Source organism: Saccopteryx bilineata, chromosome 9 (assembly GCF_036850765.1).
Source record: "Saccopteryx bilineata isolate mSacBil1 chromosome 9, mSacBil1_pri_phased_curated, whole genome shotgun sequence".
Classification (NCBI taxonomy): domain Eukaryota; kingdom Metazoa; phylum Chordata; class Mammalia; order Chiroptera; family Emballonuridae; genus Saccopteryx; species Saccopteryx bilineata.
The window spans coordinates 26,230,621-26,251,110 of record NC_089498.1 but is presented as its reverse complement, the minus strand read 5'-3'; the positions used below and the strand labels follow the sequence as shown (position 1 = coordinate 26,251,110).

Genomic DNA, 20,490 nt, shown 5'->3' with positions numbered 1-20,490 from the left:
TGGGACATCCCTCCAGAGTCAGTAACAAAGGATGGCCTCTCTCACTTCCCACGCTGAAAAAGACGGGCATCTCTGGGTTCTGGAGGCAGCTTGTCCCACAGTTCAGGACGGAGCCGTGACCACCTGCTGGGTAGCACGCAAGGCTCCCGCTTAGCGTGGGGCGGGGGAGATAAAGGGCTCTACAGTGGGCCTAGCAGTAGACAAGTGATCCTGACCCCTGGACCACACAACCCTGCAGACCCTAGGCTCTCAGAGGTGCTACTGGTGGGAAAGATGCTACACAGACTTCACTGGCTGTCACAATGGCAACATCACATTGCAGAAATTTAAGGTTTTGGAGCAATGCCATGTCATCTGTGGGAGAAATATAGGACTCGCTAAAAAAATCTCCTAGATGCTCCTGAGCCCCACCAGAGTGGAAATACCTCTCGCGGAGACACTAAATGTGGGCAAAATGCCCACAACGAACTGGCCTCTGTCAGACCGCCGAGTCACGAGGTTAGCAGGGCCCAGCAGAAAATCACCACAAACCGGAAATGGTGCCCCTCCTCACGCATCAGCAGGCACAAACAAGCTGCACAACCCTCTAGCCCTGAACCCCATGTCACCCACTGATCTTCCCCTGGCACACTCCCCTCAGCCCACATTCAGGGAGCACGAATGGCCCTTTGTTACGGACTGCTGAAGGCGGGAAGAGTGTGAACCTGGTGCAGGAATGGGTTAACACAGAATGCCGTGTGCAAGCTGGAAGTGGAGGCCACACCACCACAGCCCCAATCAAGGCAGCGCAGAATGACAGTGGAGAGGCCACCTTCCTCCCAGGGAACAGAATTTCTGGGTGGTGCTCCAGGTCATTCATTCTGTGCAAAAGAAAAGGCCCAAAGTCATAATATCTATGCACTTACAGGCCGGGATTTGGCCAGTCTGTCAGAGCCTGGAGGGAGATTTGGAAGATCCGGGACACGGGAAGCTGAGGCAGAAGCATGCGGAGGTGGACGTGGAATCTAGACCTGTGTCCGCCCGGAAGCACACGCAGCTGCGGCCGCGTCACCGAACAACCGAGCATGCCTTAGCTGGGGATCACCCAACCTCAGTCGCTGTGTACCCGGGTGCGAGGGCAGTGGGTGTGTGACCAAAGCAGCCATGGAGGCAGCCAGGGAAGTGATGCGTCACCAAGCAGCATGAGCCACCACTCGTGGAGGCTGATGTGGCTCCACCCCTCCTGACGGTTCATGTGGTCCACAGCAGAAACTGGGTTCCTTCTCCTCTACAAGGACACCAATCTGTGGCAAGCTGACTACATCATATCTTTTTAACCCTCAGGGACAGAAATGACTTTTGACTAGAATTACTACTTATTTCAGCCATGAGTTGCCTGGACTGCCCGCAAGGCGGCTGCCAACACCAGTTTTCAGGGGCCTCAGGGCCTCTGATGGAATGGTAGGGGCGGCCCAGCGTGGCTCAGGGTGTGTCTCCTCCCACACATCCCCTGCTGAAGTGTGGCTCTTCGGTTGATGCAATGTTGGGTGTGAAGCTATGTCAGGGGTAACTGTCCCTGACTGGTAGTCACAGGACTGTAGTTACACTATGGAAACAGGAAGAGTATTTGGGCATGTAGATACTCATTTTACCAATTTAATAGTAAATGCAAAGGAATAGTAGCCACAGCCTGAGGTGATAGTAGACAAGGGTTCAAACTGCAGAGCTGTCGGCTGGACATTGTCTGGTCTGGGCTGTAGAGGAGGAAGGGGATGAGTACCAGCTGCAGCCAAGAGACCGCCTGCCGGGGCAGAGCCGATGGCTTGCTCCACCCTCTTTCCTGGAGCAAGTGTCTCCCTGGAAAGAGGCCTACCAGTTTCCTGGACAAGCTTCCGCCAGAGCTTCTATTCAAAGCAGGTGGGTCTGAGCAGCACAGGGCGGAGCCCTGGGATGGCACCACAGCCCAGCTTCTCCATCCGCCCACCGTGCGGTGCCCTTCCCCACAGGGGCTGATCTCCTCATACTTCCTAAGGCACTTCTTCCATGATAGCCTCTGTCTCAGAGTCTACCTCCCCGGGAACCCAGCCTGTTACTGCATGTGATTAAAAAACATGAAGACAGCTAAGAGGACACAACTAAAAGAGCTCACAGTGATGGGGGTATGGTAATGGAGAGCTACTTTTCCTTCTAAGATTTCTCATGTTATGTGAATTTTAAAATACACGCATGCCTTTTAATACAGACTTAAATATAAGGCTGTAAATAGGGGAAAGGAAAAAATGATTTCATTGGACTAGCCATTATAATCGTGGGTCAGACTGTTTTCCATCCCACTTTATTTCCAGTTGCAAGTCTTCCAAGCCAGATTCCAGAGAAACTTATTGATTCACCAGAAGTCCAAATCTCTTACCACACTGTGTGCAAACCGTTTCATGTTCCCTTTCTCCTCATTTCGCATTCTCTCCTGTAGGCATGCGTGTTCTCACTCACTGTGTCTCCCACACACAGCTGCCTTCTGAACTCTGTCTTCCCTGTCACCAGCTCCCCTTTGTGTGTATGTCCCTTCACTCTCCAGCTTCCAAACTTTGGAAAAGCAGAAGACAAGCAGGACATATTGAACACACTCGGGAGAGTCAAACAGTCACCCGAACACACTTTGACATGAAATGTGTCATCTTTCTTCTACCGTAAGGAACGTATCTGATTCCTCAGTCAGATTTAACTCGTATTGTGCTCTTCACAAAGACTATATGTAAAAGTGTTCCAGTTAAAATTCTCTCACCTAGGGTCCAGGATGATAAACTTAATAAAAATTTTTTTAAAGAAAACCAAATCTGTTAATAGCAATGACCTATCAAATAAAGGTTTATGGTCATTTTTAAAAGATACAGGAAAGTTCTAGGATTATAGGTCATTCTGAACAAAGAGGATACCATAGTCTTTCTAATTTTCTACACCACTAAATAACTGTCAAAGCTCCAGGTCTTGGAGGCACTGGGATCAGCAAAATGTGGAGTGAAAAGAAATTCTAGTCACAGCTGCACCACTTACATTCTGCCATATGTCCTCTGGGAACGCCACCTTGTACGTCCACCTCTTGGACATTTCATCTGTAAAACTGCGCTGTCCATGCTAAATAATACATCCGTGCTCTCCAGTTGCATGGTGGACTTTGTTTCAATTTTCTGTCACAGCTGAAGAACAATACCATCTAATGAAAGATCATTTTAAATGACTGACTTCCGTTTGGTTGGTTGTCTGGTTGAGTCTTCTTCTTGTCTTTAATTTAGTATCTAAAGAATTTATTAAATGTGTTTTCAAGATCAACTCTTGGGAAAGGATTGAAAAACAAATGGAGCAATTTCCTAGAGTGGACGAGGGCTATTTCAGTGGCATTGTTTTGACAAACTTCAGATGTCATTTCCCACGGATGAACCCCATGTCACATGTCCCACTAGCGCCACTCTGTTTGCATCCTGCACGTTTGAATTTAATGAGATTTGGAAAATTTAGTCTTCGCAAAAAGAGAATGTTAATTCTGTATTGTTTTCATTTGAAATCACAAATAAGGAAATTTAAAAACTTTTATATTACAAAATGGTACACTATACAGAGTGAGGAAAAGTAGGCTTACAGTTGTTTGTATGAAAAATAATACAATAAATAACAAGGTAAGAATAAACTCTGTGTTTTGTGAACTCACAACTGGAAACCTACTTTGGCCCCACCATGTGTGTTTCTATATACTGTGATCTTTACATCTACATATGTAGTGCTCATTGGCCAGGCTCTCTGAAGAAATAAACAGACACACCCAATTTAAATACTTAATAACTTTTCAATGAACAATTGCTACCAGTCAAATCATTGTTCTCTGGCAGAACTCAAGGTCTGGTTTAATTTCCTTTCCTTGTTACAATCAATAAACATTTTCCTATTTTTCTTTTCATTTCTGAATTCATTTAAAAGAAAAAATACATTATAAATGCAGTTCCTGTTAACAATTCATAATAAGTACAGGATGTACCAATAGGTTTCAAAAAACACACATACCAGTACAGAAGGCATACATCTACACATCTTTTTACTGTTTTGAGAAAAAAAAAATCCAGTGTCATTTCCTCATTCTAAACTTTATACAATGTTTCAAAATATATTGTGCATTTTAATTCAAAACTGCATTTTAATAAGAAAAAAGAAGGAACAAAGCTTACAAATCAGGAAATGGAAGCCACGTGCATGATGGATCAGTGCGTTCTGGGGCCATGATGCTGCAGTTTTCAGCAGTGCGGACCACAGAGGACCACGAGGCTTCACCATCTATAAACCTGTCTGCGTTTCAGCTCCCAGCCATGTTAATGCCGCTTCTAAATAACAACCATTCATAAAAGATGCAGGGCTGTAATGATGTTTGAATTCAGCTTTGTATCGAATAAAAACTACCATTTCTGTGTTCAATCCTTCACTAGCCACCTTTCAATTACAAAATAAAAATATAAATAAAAAGATCTTTGCCAACACAGGTCCTTCACGAACTACTATGTTAATTCACATTCTTACTTTTTTTTTTTTTTTACAGAGACAGAGTCAGAGAGAGGGATAGATAGGGACAGATAGACAGGAACAGAGATAGATGAGAATCAATCATCAGTTTTTCACTGTGACACCTTAGTTGTTCATTGATTGCTTTCTCATATGTGCCTTGACCGCGGGCCTTCAGCAGACCGAGTGACCCTTTGCTCAAGCCAGCGACCTTAGGTCCAAGCTGGTGAGCTTTTGCTCGAACCAGATGAGCCTGCACTCAAGCTGGCGACCTCGGGGTCTCGAACCTGGGTCCTCTGCATCCCAGTCCGATGCTCTATCCACTGCGCCACCGCCTGGTCAGGTACATTCTTAAAATTTACTCAGGCATTTACAGAGGCATCAAAACAGATACAGTGCTATGAGAAAAGACAAGAAGGTTTTGTAAGGAGAAGTAGGAAGAGAAAAAAAGAGGCTTAACTGACTCATTTCCAAATTATTCTGGTGTGGACAAACTAAAGAATCCAATATTTCCTTAACAAACATCTAGAAAGTGTGATTATGAATAGCAAAGTGCCTTTATTATTTAATTGGCTTGTGAAATTCAAAGATAGCCACATGTAAATATCTTGTTCACATGGCCTCAAATTTAATTATAGTGTCCATTTCGTGAAGTTATTGATAATTCTTTAATCTCCTGTATGTACATATCCTTTCATCAGAATGTACTAGTGAGTGGGTGATACTGACTTTTGGTACTTTTGATAACTCTACCGCATGGTCGTGAGTGTACCCCATCACTGGACATGAGAAGTGACTAGAGAGACACACTTAGTATGTCATATAGTGTGTCATCATCCTTTAGAATGAGCAGCCCTTAATCACTCTACCAGTTCTGCAGAACGGGGCATGGTTTCCGCTTCTATTTTTAAAAGTATGCCCCAGGGGACAGTGCACCACAAAATGTATGCCTAGAGGGGCAGGTGTTCTAGGTTTGTGCCCTCTACAAAGTGTCTCTTTTTTCTAATACATAAGACCATGCTCCACAGAATATCTCAAAGGGAGAGCAAAGAAAAGTTGGTGATAACTTCAGAAAAACAGTGTAAAGTAAACAGACATAACATTTGGGGAAAATATTCTCGGAAGTATATTTTGTTGGAGATACTACAGTTATAAATAAAAAATAATATTTTGCAGAGTTAAGAGTTGTTTCTATATCAACAAGTTTAGTTGCAAACATGTCACAACCCCTGGAAAATTGACATTACCCAAGGTCTGAACTACCGCCACTACCAAACAATAACAGCAAATAAAACAGAAAAAAAATTGTCAAGGCCAGACATTACACACTGACAACCAATGCACTTTCTGGGTCTTGTTATGTATGAAGTCTAGGATCAGAGCTGAATTCTGACACTCAAAACCTAATGTATTCAAAATCATTAAGAACAGTCAAATAGAAAAGGAGCAATACAAACAAACCAATGACAACAAAACATCTTTCAAGACTGCTGATAAACTGTATTGAATGGAATTACAGAGAAAGGCAGAGGGGTTTGTTTAAATGCTTCTGGCCACTGAGGATGCAAACACGAGCCAAATGGGATCTCAGAAGCGTTTCCAGGTCTATGAGTAACACCAGGGGAACACTAAAGCAAACACAGCATATGTTCTCAAACAAAGCAAGGCCGGTGAAGTCCAATCTTGATATTTACCTCTAACAAAACTGACTATCACGTGGTTGAGAGACCAGGGCTAGTTTTAAAAACCATAGTCATCAAGCCAGTTAAACTTCTGTTTCAGATCGTATTAACAGCAATATCTAGTTCCTTGTCACGGAGAATGCGAAGTGAAATGAGCCACTGGGCGAGGCCTCCTGGAGCCATCTCGAGTCCGGATATGGCAAGACAGCAGTGCTGCACATTGCTGCCCGTACATTCAATGCAAAAACAATTTTTTTTTTTTTTGTCCATTTGGAGCCCCTGGCTACTAAAACCCACTGACGTAACTGTAAGTGAAATCACGGCTGCCAATCAGAAGAAGTACTCTTTCTGATTTTCATTGACCGCATGTTGTCTATTAAGCTCACTTTTCAAAACAGCCTCGGCACTGTCTACATTCTCTGACCTTTTTGCCTCATTTCTTTTGTATAACCTTTTCTGCTGATAAATGCGAGCGGCTATGGCAGCGATACACAGCAAGATAAAGATCACCACGGCTATCAGACCTGGGGAGAGAGGGGAAAGAAATACAGTCAGAACTTCTGTCTCAACAGAGGCTGTGTTGACGTCATTGTTTAATGAGTCATAGTAAAATTATTTTTTTTTACTGAAACAAGAATCCAATTTCACCAGTTGGAACTATCAAAATTTCAGGTATTTCTGGAACAAGTGGTATCATAATATATCGAATTTTCTCCTGAGTTCTATTAACCATGAGGGTTCACTTCCAGTTGTTCCAAATGAACATTATATTGAATTTATTTAGTGCATTTGTATTTCACATAAGAACGTCTCTTAAGACACCATGTGGAAACTTCATACTAATAAACTGGCAAGTTTTAATTATTTTGAAATTATAGTGTAACATTGCAAAATAATTATATGTGTTTTCATACTTATAAGTATACACTCTTTAATGAAGTTGATTTTTTAATAATTTGTCATATGCTGAATAGCAGAAACAGGTTGTATATCTGAATAACCATGATTAACAAAATATACTGATACCCACCTATAGATATATTTAGATGATTTCTATATAAACAACATTGATTTTTTTTGAAACTTCTGATTGTGAACAGAAAATTTATTATTTTTCCTATTAAATTTCTTTTTTAAATTGAATTTACAGGAGTTACAATGGTTAATAAAATTATATAGGTTCCATGTGTACAATTCTATAATACATAAGTAAAAAATTTATATACTTCCATTGTTAGCTATACCAACGGTCACCACAACCCTGACGTTACATTCGATCTGTGGTCTTCGAAGTGTGATCTGGGAATGCAGGGTGGTCCCTGGGACACTTTGAGAAGCTCCATCCATAGGGTCAAAACTATTTTTACAATAACTCTAAGAGGGCTCTCTTACTGTTCTGATATACCCACTGGCAATGCAAAGCAAGGCTGGCAAAAATTCCTGTTTCTTTAGCGAGAATTCAGACAAGGCTCCCAAAGGTGAGGGTGGTCACTAAATTCCTAAGATAGAAGGCTTGCACTGCTACAATCACAGGAAAAATACAAAAAGCTAGATCTATTTAAGAGCGTCTCTGATGAAGCACTAATATATACTCATTTTATTATATTAAGTCTAGGCCTTTGGCTATAAGCCTTTTAACATTTGGGGTGACAAAATGAAAACTTTTCATAAGGTACTTCCAGTGTACTCGAAGTATGATGCCTGTCTCCAGAAAAAGTGCCCGTGTGAACATGTGAGCGGTGAGATGAGCTCACTGCTTTTTGCTTCGTGAACACCATTTTTATGTGAAAGAATGACTGGCAGACCGACTGTGGTTGCTTTGACATGGAAATCTGGCAGATATTTTCTTCAAAAAGAATGAGGTTTCTTTTAGAATGCCGTCTGTCCCTTCAAGAATACTAACCAGCCTGACCAGGAAGTGGCACAGTGGATAGAGCCTTGGACTGGGATGTGGAGGACCCAGGTTTGAGACCCCGAGGTAGCCAGTTTGATTGCGGGCTCATCTGGTTTGAGCATAGCTCACCAGCTTGGACCCAAGGTTGCTGGCTCAAGCAAGGGGTTACTCGGTCTGCTGTAGCCCCATGGTCAAGACACATATGAGAAAGCAATCAATGAACAACTAAGGTGTCGCAATGAAAAACTGATGACTGATGCTTCTCATCTCTTTGTTCCTGTCTGTCCCTATCTATCCCTCTCTCTGACTCTCTCTCTGTCTCTGTAAAAAACATTCAAAGAAGACTTGGTTCCTATTCTACTCAAAGTCTTCCAAAAAATTGAAGAAGCAGCAATACTTCCAAACACATTTTATGAGGCCAACATAACCCTCATACCAAAACCTGGCAAGGATGGCACAAAGAAAGAAAACTACGGACCAATATCTCTAATGAATACAGATGCTAAAATACTGAACAAAGTACTGGCAAATCGAATACAACAACATATTAAAAAAATAATACATCATGATCAAGTGGGATTCATCCCATAATCTCAAGGATGTTTCAACATATGTAAAACAGTTAATGTAATACACCATATCAACAAAACAAAGAAAAAAACCACATGATTTTATCAATAAATGCAAAAAAGGCATTTGATAAAATACAACACAACTTTATGTTTAAGACACTCAACAAAATGGGTATAGAAGGAAAATATCTCAACATGATAAAGGCCATATATGATAAACCATCAGCTAACATCATATTAAATGGCATAAAATGAGGACTTCCCCCCTTAAATCAGGAACAAGACAGGGTTGTCCACTCTCTTCACTCTTATTTAATGTGGTGCTAGAGGTTCTAGCCAGAGCAATCAGACAAGACAAAGAAATAAAAGGCATCCATATCGGAAAAGAAAAAGTAAAGGTATTACTTTTTGCAGATGATATGATCCTATACATCGAAAACCCCAAAGACTCCACAAAAAGATTACTAGAAACAATAAACCAATACAGTAAGGCTGCAGGATACAAAATTAATATTAATATACAAAAGTCCATAGCCTTTCTATATGCCAACAATGAAACATTAGAAACCGAACTCAAAAAAATAGTCCCCTTCATGATTGCAACAACAACAACAAAAATACCTAGGAATAAACATAACAAAGAATGTAAAGGACCTATATAACGAAAACTACAAAGCATTGTTAAGGGAAATCAAAAAAGATACGAGATGGAAAAAATATTCCTTGTTCTTGGATTGGAAGAATAAATAAAATCAAAATGGCCATATTACCCAAAGCAATATACAAATTTAATGCAATTCCCATCAAAATTCCATTGACATTTTTTAAAGAAATGGAACAAAAAATCATCAGATTTATATGGAACTATAAAAACCCCCGAATAGCCAAAGCAATCCTGAGGAAGAAGAATGAAGCTGGGAGCATTACAATACCTGACTTCAAATTATATTATAGAGCCACGACAATCAAAACAGCATGGTATTGCAGAAAAATAGACACTCAGACCAATGGAACAGAATAGAAAGTCCAGAAATAAAACCACATATATATGGTCAAATAATTTTTGATAAAGGGGCCAACAACACACAACGGAGAAAAGAAAGCCTCTTCAACAAATGGTGCTGGGAAAACTGGAAAGCCACATGCAAAAGAATGAAACTTGACCACAGCTTGTCCCCTTGTACTAAAATTAATTCAAAATGGATCAAAGACCTAAATATAAGACCTGAAACAATAAAGTACATAGAAGAAGACATAGGTACTAAACTCATGGACCTGGGTTTTAAAGAGCATTTTATGAATTTGACTCCAAAGGCAAGAGAAGTGAAGGCAAAGATAAATGAATGGGACTACATCAGACTAAGAAGTTCTTGCTCAGCAAGAGAAACTGACAACAAAATAAACAGACAGCCAACTAAATGGGAAATGATATTTTCAAACAACAGCTCAGATAAGGGCCTAATATCCAAGATTTACAAAGAATTCATAAAACTCGACAACAAAAAACCACCCAATAAAAAAATGGGAAGAGGATATGAATAGACACTTCTCCCAGGAAGAAATACAAATGGCCAACAGATATATGAAAAGATGCTCATCTTCATTAGTTATTAGAGAAATGCAAATCAAAACTACAAAGAGCCTGACCTCTGGTGGCGCAGTTGATAAAGCATCGACCTGAAAATGCTGAGGTCGCCGGTTCAAAACCCTGGGCTTGCCTGGTCAAGGCACATATGGGAGTTGATGCTTCCAGCTCCTCCCCCTTCTCTCTCTCTCTGTCTCTCTCTCCCTCTCTCTCTCTCCTCTCTAAAAATAAATAAATAAATAAATAAATAAAAAACTACAATGAGATACCACCTCACACCTTGTTAGATTAGCTATTATCAACAAGACAGGTAATAGCAAATGTTGGAGAGGCTGTGGAGAAAAAGGAACCCTCATTCACTGTTGGTGGGAATGTAAAGTAGTACAACCATTATGAAAGAAAGTATGGTGATTCCTCAAAAAACTGAAAATAGAACTACCTTATGACCCAGCAATCCCTCTACTGGGTATATACCGCAAAAACTCAGAAACATTGATACGTAAAGACACATGCAGCCCCATGTTCATTGCAGCATTGTTCACAGTGGCCAAGACATGGAAACAACCAAAATGCCCTTCAATAGATGACTGGATAAAGAATATGTGGCACATATATACTATGGAATACTACTCAGCCATAAGAAATGATGACATCGGATTATTTACAACAAAATGGTGGGATCTTGATAACATTATACGGAGTGAAATAAGTAAATCAGAAAAAACCAAGAACTGCATGATTCCATACATAGGTGGGACATAAAAATGAGACTAAGAGACATGGTCAAGAGTGTGGTGGTTGGGGGGGAGGGGAAGGGGGAGGGAGAGGGGCACAAAGAAAACTAGATAGAAGGTGACAGAAGACAATCTGACTTTTGGTGATGAGTATACAACATAATTGAATGACAAGATAACCTGGACATGTTCTCTTTGAACATATGTACCCTGATTTATTGATGTCACCCCATTAAAATTAATTAAAATTTATAAAAAAAATACTACTAACCATATACAGGGGTGACAAAAGTAGGTTTACAGTTGTGAGCACAAGAAACAGAGTTTATTCTCGTATTATTATTAATTTGTACTTCTTCATATGAACTGTCAATCCACTTGTGCCCACCCCTGGGTATGTTCCCAATGATAAAGTCAATCTTTCACATGAAAGATAGAATTTGGAAAATTACTGTCTGTCACCATGAGTTTGATACTTAGACTTTCCTGATGACATCAGTCAAGTTATTAACTCAAGTTTCTTTCCCCAGACAAAAATAGGTACACTGAAGACAGCAATGCAGCCCTGGCCGGTTGGCTCAGCGGTAGAGCGTCGGCCTAGCGTGCGGAGGACCCGGGTTCGATTCCCGGCCAGGGCACACAGGAGAAGCGCCCATTTGCTTCTCCACCCCTCCGCTGCGCTTTCCTCTCTGTCTCTCTCTTCCCCTCCCGCAGCCAAGGCTCCATTGGAGCAAAGATGGCCCGGGCGCTGGGGATGGCTCTGTGGCCTCTGCCCCAGGCGCTAGAGTGGCTCTGGTCGCAACATGGCGACGCCCAGGATGGGCAGAGCATTGCCCCCTGGTGGGCAGAGCGTCGCCCCATGGTGGGCGTGCCGGGTGGATCCCAGTCGGGCGCATGCGGGAGTCTGTCTGACTGTCTCTCCCTGTTTCCAGCTTCAGAAAAATGAAAAAAAAAAAAAAAAAAAGACAGCAATGCAGATCAATTCCCCTACTGTAACAGTAGATATCTTCATTCTAGTTTAAATTAAGTGTATATAACTCTAATGGAGTCCAACCAAGGCAAACCTATGAAGGGTGCCATCAGCCACAGTGGATTCCTGAGCATATGGTTTTAGGGACAGACTGACTATAGCTAATCATGATGTTGCCAATGGCTGTCAATTTCTGTCCAGGTCTGCCTTATCTGAAGGATAGCAATCTATAATAGATATATCTCATAAAAATGTGGTAACCAAATTCTGCACTTCAAATCTGAAGGAATTACTAATGGATAGGGTAACTTTTGGTTATCATTAGCCACATTAATAAATAACAATTCTAATCAGAATATCCAATTGTTGTTATATTTTGTCTCTCATCTCAGAAAAGCAATCAGTTTGAATTACTATAAATATCTCTACTGTCTGGTGACAGGCCTCTTGTTTAAAGAAAGATATTGTGACCAATGTCGGTGTGTGAAAAACTGGTGAAGATGTTACAGAGAGCAGTCTGCTGCGATTATAAAATAAAGGTCGACCTCACACTGGCCTGGTGAGATCCAGTGAGAGCCATGGATAAACTCTGGTTCTACTCTGCCCCATGCATGTGACTTAGATCTTTTAATTTGGGGAAGATGTTATGTCAGCATTTGTGGTGTCCCAGGAAAACCTTCATTTAACCTGTTATGCAAACAAAGCAAAAGATGTTCTAAATAAAATATGGCCAACTACTGCACTGCATGACACTGCCATTTTCTACATGCATGTGTTTGTATGAGGAAATGATGTAGCTTTCTCTCTTTCTAAATCTTACTGTCCATATTTGTGTAGCCTGGCCAGAAATGCTCTACAGTATCTGGGTCACCCATTTTTCAATGTCTTATTAAGTCAATTTCCCATCTTATATTATTCAGTGTTTGCAACTGAAGAAAAGATCATCGGAAATACAGAACATTGGGGGATTATCCAATTTGGAAAATCCTTAAATGGATTAATTACTGTTACACTGTGGGTGCAATTTATGAGTAGCTAGACAATGGGTGAAGAATTTTACCACAATGCTCCCAGATGGAGGAATGCACAAGAGGGTGATATTCTGTGATTTAGCAGATAAATGGCACATGGTCCCAGACAACGCCGTCTGAGTGTAGATGGCCATGACCAGCTGCTCTGCTTCTGAGGCTGAGTCTCTGCTATGATTAAGAGCAGACACCAGATCTGCAGACACTGGCGAGTTCCTGAGCTGCAAACATTCTACACTGTCCTTCTCTGCTCTATGCACTTGAGTCAAGTGAGAATGTCACAGGTGACCTATAGCTGGCTTCCATTCTAAAATAACAGAATGATGTATCAACACACCTGTCCCTTATTCTGTGAATTTTGACAATGATATTTTCCCAAAGTAACAATATTCTAAAGAGTAAATATTATGTTCTAACACTAGGCTTGATTATATATACAATCACTCTATCTACCTCTCTCCCTGTATCTGTATCTCTCTATATCCATACATGTTACATGTACTGCAAGTACCGTCATGAGACCAAGATAGTTGGTTCGACTAAGAACTCTGTTTTAAAGTTTTAAAGCTGCCCTGGCCAACTGGCTCAGCGGTAGAGCATTGGCCTGCTGTGTGAATGTCCTGGATTAGATTCCTGACCAGGGCACACAGGAGAAGTGACCATCTGCTTCTCCACCCTTCCCCTTCCTCCTTCTCTCTCTTCCTTTCTCTCTCCCCCTTCTGCAGCCATGGTTCAATTGGTTAAAGCGCACTGGCCCCAGGTGCTGGGGGTAGCTCCATGGAGCCTCTGCCTCAGGCACTAAGAATAGCTTGGTTGCAAGCATGGACCCAGATGGGCAGATCTTCAGCCCCAGATGGGGGTTGCCAGGCGGTTCCCAGTCAGGGCATATGCGGGAGCCTATCTCTCTATCTCCCTTCTTCTTACTTGGAAAAAGAAGAAAAAGAAATGTTAAGACTGAAATGCTATAACTTTAAATGTGTTTTTACCATATACTAATAATATATTAATGTATTTCTTTTAGACATGCTGTTATTAACAACTCTTCTAACAGGGTTTTGTTTTTGCTCCTTACATGACTAGCAGGGGATCCTATTTTAGGTATCTTTAATTTATACATCATGAATTTGATAAAGGAAAAGCAACAGAAACAGCAATAGGGATATTCACATCCTCACAGAGATCTGACCGGTACTATGCTGTCTAAATAAAATTCTAACTACTTAAAAGAAGTTGAGGTCTAAAACCAAACAAAGTCCACCTAAGTTGCCCAAACATATAAGTAATCACCTTATCTGGTAATGCAGTGAGATAATTATTTACTTTTATGTCCATATCATGTACAGGGTGTGGAGAAAAGGTGAGCCACTGAACATTTCAATAACCTGATTAATAACATTCTTAAAATCATTAATCTGGAAGAAAAAAGTTTATTATGGGGATTGGTAATGAATAAATTATGTCTCTGAAAATATACTGTTTCATTGCCAGGAAGACATACTTAAAAATTTTTTTTTTGTTAGCTATGAACCATTTTATTACGTTTACCTAATAATTTATTCAAATACAATTAAAAATATAATATTTATTGACAGTAGCATCTAAACCATGGAGATGTCTGTTTTATTAATCATCAAGGCAACATAAAATATATGCTTTAAATGTTAATCTCAGGCTTTTCTGACTTTACACAACCCTGTGGAATCGTGATATGCCCAAGACGCCACCAAAAATGGTGCTTCTCAGCTGCGCTCAGAATCACCTAGGGAATGCAGAGGGCCACTTTCGAGCTCAATTAAAGCTATTATAACACAGTTTAGCAACTATTCTTTAAGTGTGGCACTCCAGCATAATGATCGATTATTTATACTGAAAATCTCCAAGGAAGAGGGAATTAGGAATTCTCCATGAGACACTCCAGTACAAATATCAAACTGACCCCACGAACAGGATTCAGTGCCTAACACTTGGGATGCTCTAGAAATACTTTCTACAATGCTGAATATTCACCATTACTAGCAAAGATAGTAAGAACCAGCAAAGAACTCATTCATACTTTCTATTACCTCCAATTACTGCAGAGTCACTTCTGATAGCATTAGCTAGGGGTTCTCTGTCATCTCTTGTTCCAGAATGATCTGCAGTTAAAGAACAAAAATAAATAAATAAATAAATAACGAAAGAAAGAAAGAAAGAAAGAAAGAAAGAAAGAAAGAAAGAAAGAAGGCAGTGATATAGGCGAGTAAAATGAAGAAAATTTGAAAAACATAAACATTTTAAACCAGAACACAATGTAGGTCTATGTGGAACCTCTTTTATTTTAAACTCAAGAAATATGAACTGAAATGTCCCACGTGCAGAGAAAAGTGAGAATGTGGAAAAGAAATGGGAAAGAGAACAGAGAGGTAAACAAAACTAATATTAAGGAACCATCTCGAGAATGTATCAAAACATCAATACTGGAAGATTTTTAAATCCAGTGGACAAGCTGTGTTTGTGAGCAGGAAAAGGAAGATCCATACACCACCTGCAAAGGAGTGTGTCCTTTCCCTTGATGTGGCATCAGTGCCGGCCTGGGCCACACAACTGGACTCCGTCACGTGCCCTGAGACAGTGATGAGGGCTGGGCGGCTAGGGTGCAGCGCCGCCTTCAGCGGGGCCACATGGCCAAACTGCACTGCAGAGAGACAGCCCTGGAAGCCATGAGCACCAGCCAGCGCTGTCTCCTGGTCAACATCACCGTGCTCTGCCAACACAAAGAAACATGCAATATTAGTAATGCCAGTGCACACGGGGGCACATGTGGATGCTCTGGGTCTGGTAATGCAATAGCTATGTATACATATGGTCACTGTGTACACATACTAACATATATGATATATACATACACACATAGTGACTAGATTCTTTTTTCTTTTGTCTCCATTAAAAAATTCAGATTAAGTCTTTCCACAACTTAAGTCCTAGTGGTGAGACTCACTAGGTTAATGAAGGCAAGATTTTAAATATGGCTAATTAAATATAATATGACAAACTCTCTGGAAATGAAAGAAGCCTCCATAAGAATGTGTCAAGTAGTGAGCAGATGAGGGTTCGTGAAGATGTTCTTGTGTAGTAGAGGTTACTTCCCCAATTTTTAGGGACTCCCCCTAATTACTCATACAGCAGAGAGAACTTTCATATCTCACTGCCTTTGTCCATTTCACTGTCTCCGTATCCCTCAGGCAGAAATATCTGCAAGCGCCCTATAGATAGAGTTGAGTTAATATGGCACTACTGTGGAACAGAGATTGGCTTGGATGTCAGAATGTTAAGTCATAACTTTACAGTGAAGAATGTATTTATATTTTATCCTTGACGGGCATGAAGTCTAAATAAGTGAAATTAATTGTAGAGTTTTAGAGTTCAAAGGCTATCAGACTCCAGTGTACCCATCCACCCAACATGAACATAAAATAACATGACGGCTCACCCCTGCGCTGCATATGTGCAAACACAGACCACGTTTACTGGCTGGTCTTTTTAAAAAATAATATAATAGATATTAAATATTTATTAAGTGCTTATTATGTGCTTAGGCACTGTTCTAGGGATTTGCATTTTGTATGTAAACCTTACATTAGCCATGAGTATCTGTTTTCAGTCCTATAGACAACACACTTAAATTCAAATTGTAGTGATTTGCCTACGGTCACACCGTTGGCGTTTGGTGCTGGACTTCAAACCAAAAGCTTCTTTTTATTTATAAACCACGTTTTGACTGACGGAGTCTTTCCTGTGCTCTGCTCATATCTTCTGCAGTGGCTTTTACTTATTGTATTATTACTACTTTTTGGCTGGAGAGCTGCTATTCTGGAAGTAACTCCAGGCAACTCAGCTCTGACTAAACTGCCTTGTCATATCAAGGTTTCTAAAGGACACCTCCTTTTCTCCATCCTCATTTACATTTTATACCTAATAATATTGATAAAATACTGATGAGATGTTCAGTATCATGAGACTCATCCACTATAAAAAGAAATCAGAAAATTAGAAAGATGACGTCACTTTCCTGCTGTGGCGGCGGATGTGGTACTTGGCCCCAGTCCTTCTAACTCTGGGGGCCACATTCTTGCCACCAGGCTACCCTGCCTCACAGCACTGAGAGATGATCACTCTGCTGCTCACAGGCTAGACTGTCAGCTCCTTGAATGTGCAGGGACCCTCACACTCAGCATCACGTTGCTACATAGGAGGCAATTCATCAGTGTGGATAAAACAGAGAACTGACTGTCTGACCATGCAGCAGTCCCTCATGTGAACGGCTATACATTCAAGCACATATATCGTATTTTTAGAAAGACAGCATTCTTGCCAAGGAGTTTCTTGGGTTTTTTTTTTTAAACTTTAACAAGAAATGAAAAGGAGCCCTGGCCAGATAGTTTGGTTGGTTAGAGAATCGGCCTGAAGCACAGAGATTGCTGGTTCAATTCCGGGTTGAGGCACATACAGGAACAATTTGATGTTTCTCTCTCTCTCTCTCTCTTTCTGTCCCTTCCTCTCTGGCTAAAAGCAATATATACAAATTAAAAAGAAAAAGAAATGAAAAGAAAATACTTTAACAGCAATACAGCCAGAACAGTGTTTTCCTCCTTTCTTCTACAAGGTTAAAATCGTGAATAAAATGTTATAGACTTTTAAAACAATCTTGCCTTTTTAATTAAAAAATGTAAATAGATAAGATTCATTCTGATAAAAATCTGCTATGAGGTGACTTTTAAAACCTAGACCTTCAAATCAAAAACATTTTATCTATTATAAATTATTGCATAAGAATTTTAAACTATAAAAGTTAAAATGGACAGTTGGTTAATTAATATTATTGCTTAAGAGCTAAAAGGCACAGGAAGCAAATTCCCTGCAATTCAAGCACCTTAGATTCCAGCATGGGAGGCAGAAAATAAACAGAGAAGAAAGGAACTCATGAAAATTCTACAAAGTGATAATGCTATGAAGAAGTAAATTAGAAAATGAGACGGGACGGATCCGAAACAGAACTTGATCTTGACGCACGAGGTGATTTTTGTGTCTATGTTAAATGGAGGAGTCTTTCCCTAGCCCTATTCTTTTACTAGTCTGTAGCTGTTACTCCAGCAGTTACTGGCTTTTACTTTATTCTCAAAATTTGCAAGATTCCCTGTGATTTAGGCATTTTTATCAGATTGTTCCTAGGTGTGTGTCTTTCCTCCCTTCCTCTGCGTAGATCTCGACGGGCCCTTTTAATATGCAGACACGAGGTTTTCTTCAGCCTGGAAACTGTCATAGATTGTGCATCAGATACTGTGCCACCAGCTCTTTTATCCTTCCGGATGGCCGGTTATTCATGTTGGGTCTCCTCTGCATATTCTCTAGGTTATGTTACTCTGCCTCCCAGTTTCTATCTTTTAGGACTTATTTTTTGTGTTGAGTCAAATGTTCCATTCGCTTTATCTTCCAGGTGACCAAGTCAAGCGTCAACAAAGATCATTCTCACCTGCTGAGTGTTATAGTCTGGAAAAATCAAAAAGTAAAACTCTTTAGTTCCTCAAGGTCTTTTTGTTACTTTACTAGAATTTGCTTCAAGCTCTTATTAAGTTTCATTTAGAATGTCATCTGTCCCCCAGAGTGGCTTTATTTTGACAGGGAATGATTCCGGTTGCTTTGGCTTCTCTCGCATTTTATAGCTGTTGAATCTTCATAAGCATGGGCTGTTTTTCTCCTCTGCTAGCTGATCTCAGTTACCGACTACCGGAGGTGGCTGACACTCAGAGAAGGTAGACAGGGTAACCACCCACGTCAGTGAAACCGCAGGACAAAGCACCCATCCAACCTCGGGACAGAGATGAATCAGCCCAATTTCAGCTCATCCTCAGTAGGATTCAGGAAGTCCTCAAATGTGAAATCATTCCCTTTCTTGGCAAAGAGGAAAAATGAACACACTGATGTTTCCAATGCTGACTTCCCCCCCACGGGATCCAGGCATCTGTGCAAGCCAAGCCATCTCCACATGGGAGGGGGAATCCACACAGTGCAGGGTCTCCGCCCTGACCCCCGAGACTCTTGTGGGCCCACCCCCAGACTCTCTTCTAACCAGAAGGCAGAGTCCCACGACACTTTCTCACTGGCAACCTCCAGGTTCCCTATTGCCTGCACGGATGGGCCAACAACTCCTTGTTTTGGAAGCGTCACTGTGCTGTAATGAGAATTAGGGTGAAGGGGAACTACAGGACTTTGTAGCCCGCGCCCCAGAATTAAGTCCGAATAAAATTAACAGCTATATTCAGTTGCTCATAGCAAAGCTGGCCTTAGAAATACAGAGCACCAGCTATCTGCACTGACACTTGTGCTAATAAAGCCAATGAGCAAAAGTAAACACCTTTCCTGCCACCTGACTCCTGAAATGCCAACACCATGTCAGGGTAGAACTGGGGTGGGGGTGGGGGCGAAGATAAATGCCTCCTGCTTTATATAAATCCTGATATGACTATCATGGTTTGGATGTTTCTGGAAATCAAAATAGCCATTTGACTGTTAAATAAAAAATATTTTACTTATTTATTTATTTATTTATTTATTTAACAGAGACAGAGAGAGAGTCAGAGAGAGGGATAGACAGGGACAGACAGACAGGAATGGAGAGATGAGAAGCATCAATCAATAGTTTTTCATTGCACATTGTGACACCTTAGTTGTTCATTGATTGCTTTCTCATATGTGCCTTGACCGCGGGCCTTCAGCAGACCAAGTAACTCCTTGCTTGAGCCAGCGACCTTGGGTCCAAGCTGGTGAGCTTTTGCTCAAACCAGATGAGCCCTCACTCAAGCTGGCAACCTCAGGATCTCGAACCTTGGTCCTCCGCATCCCAGTCCGATGCTCTATCCACTGCGCCACTGCCTGGTCAGGCAAAAAATATTTTAACAAAAGATTTTCTTTACCAAGAAAAATGGAGTACTGAGGAATTAAAATTTGTATGAAGGGTCCTTTTATTCCTGTTCCTAGAAAGGATATGCCGTTAAGTGGAAGAACAATGACAAGGAGTGTTTCATAAAACCCCTGGTGCTTCTCATAACCAAAATAAAACAACAACAACAACAACAAAAGCCAACAACAAAAACAACAACCAAAAACAAACAAAAAAGATAAAATAAAAATAAATAAAACTCAGGAAACAAATCTAAGTAGTTTGGTTCTATCTATGAAAGGGAGCCATCTTTTAAAAGGCTCTCAATATGTTTACTTTATAAAGATAAAGCTAAACAAGACCTGCCTGAAAACGGTGCGATGAATCACAGAAGAAGCAGGGTTAACACGCCGCCAGCCATCTTTGCCATTACGTGCAATTACAATATGGACGCAATGGCAAAAAAGAAGAGTTAGTGGAAAAGCACAACGGCAGAGCAGGCGGCACAGACCATGTGGGTAGAGGAGCAGTGCTTCAGAAAAAGTATTTACTTGCCAGCCAGACCTGCTGCTCTGAGCTCTAGCCTTA

The 20,490-nt window shown here is 40.9% G+C and overlaps 1 protein-coding gene across 2 annotated transcripts in view; it reads right to left on the bottom strand.

The window, feature by feature from the left end:
• Positions 1–3,852: 3,852 nt before the first annotated feature.
• The window catches only part of CNTNAP4 (contactin associated protein family member 4), a 285,330-nt gene continuing 268,692 nt past the window's right edge, over positions 3,853–20,490 (bottom strand). For both annotated transcript variants that reach the window (XM_066243208.1, XM_066243210.1), the window contains 3 exons: positions 15,511–15,729; positions 15,050–15,121; positions 3,853–6,727 (listed from right to left, as the gene is read on the bottom strand). In XM_066243208.1, coding sequence (XP_066099305.1) covers positions 6,534–6,727; positions 15,050–15,121; positions 15,511–15,729 — 485 coding nt within the window. In that variant the 3' untranslated portion in view covers positions 3,853–6,533. The remainder of the gene's footprint in view (positions 6,728–15,049; positions 15,122–15,510; positions 15,730–20,490) is intronic.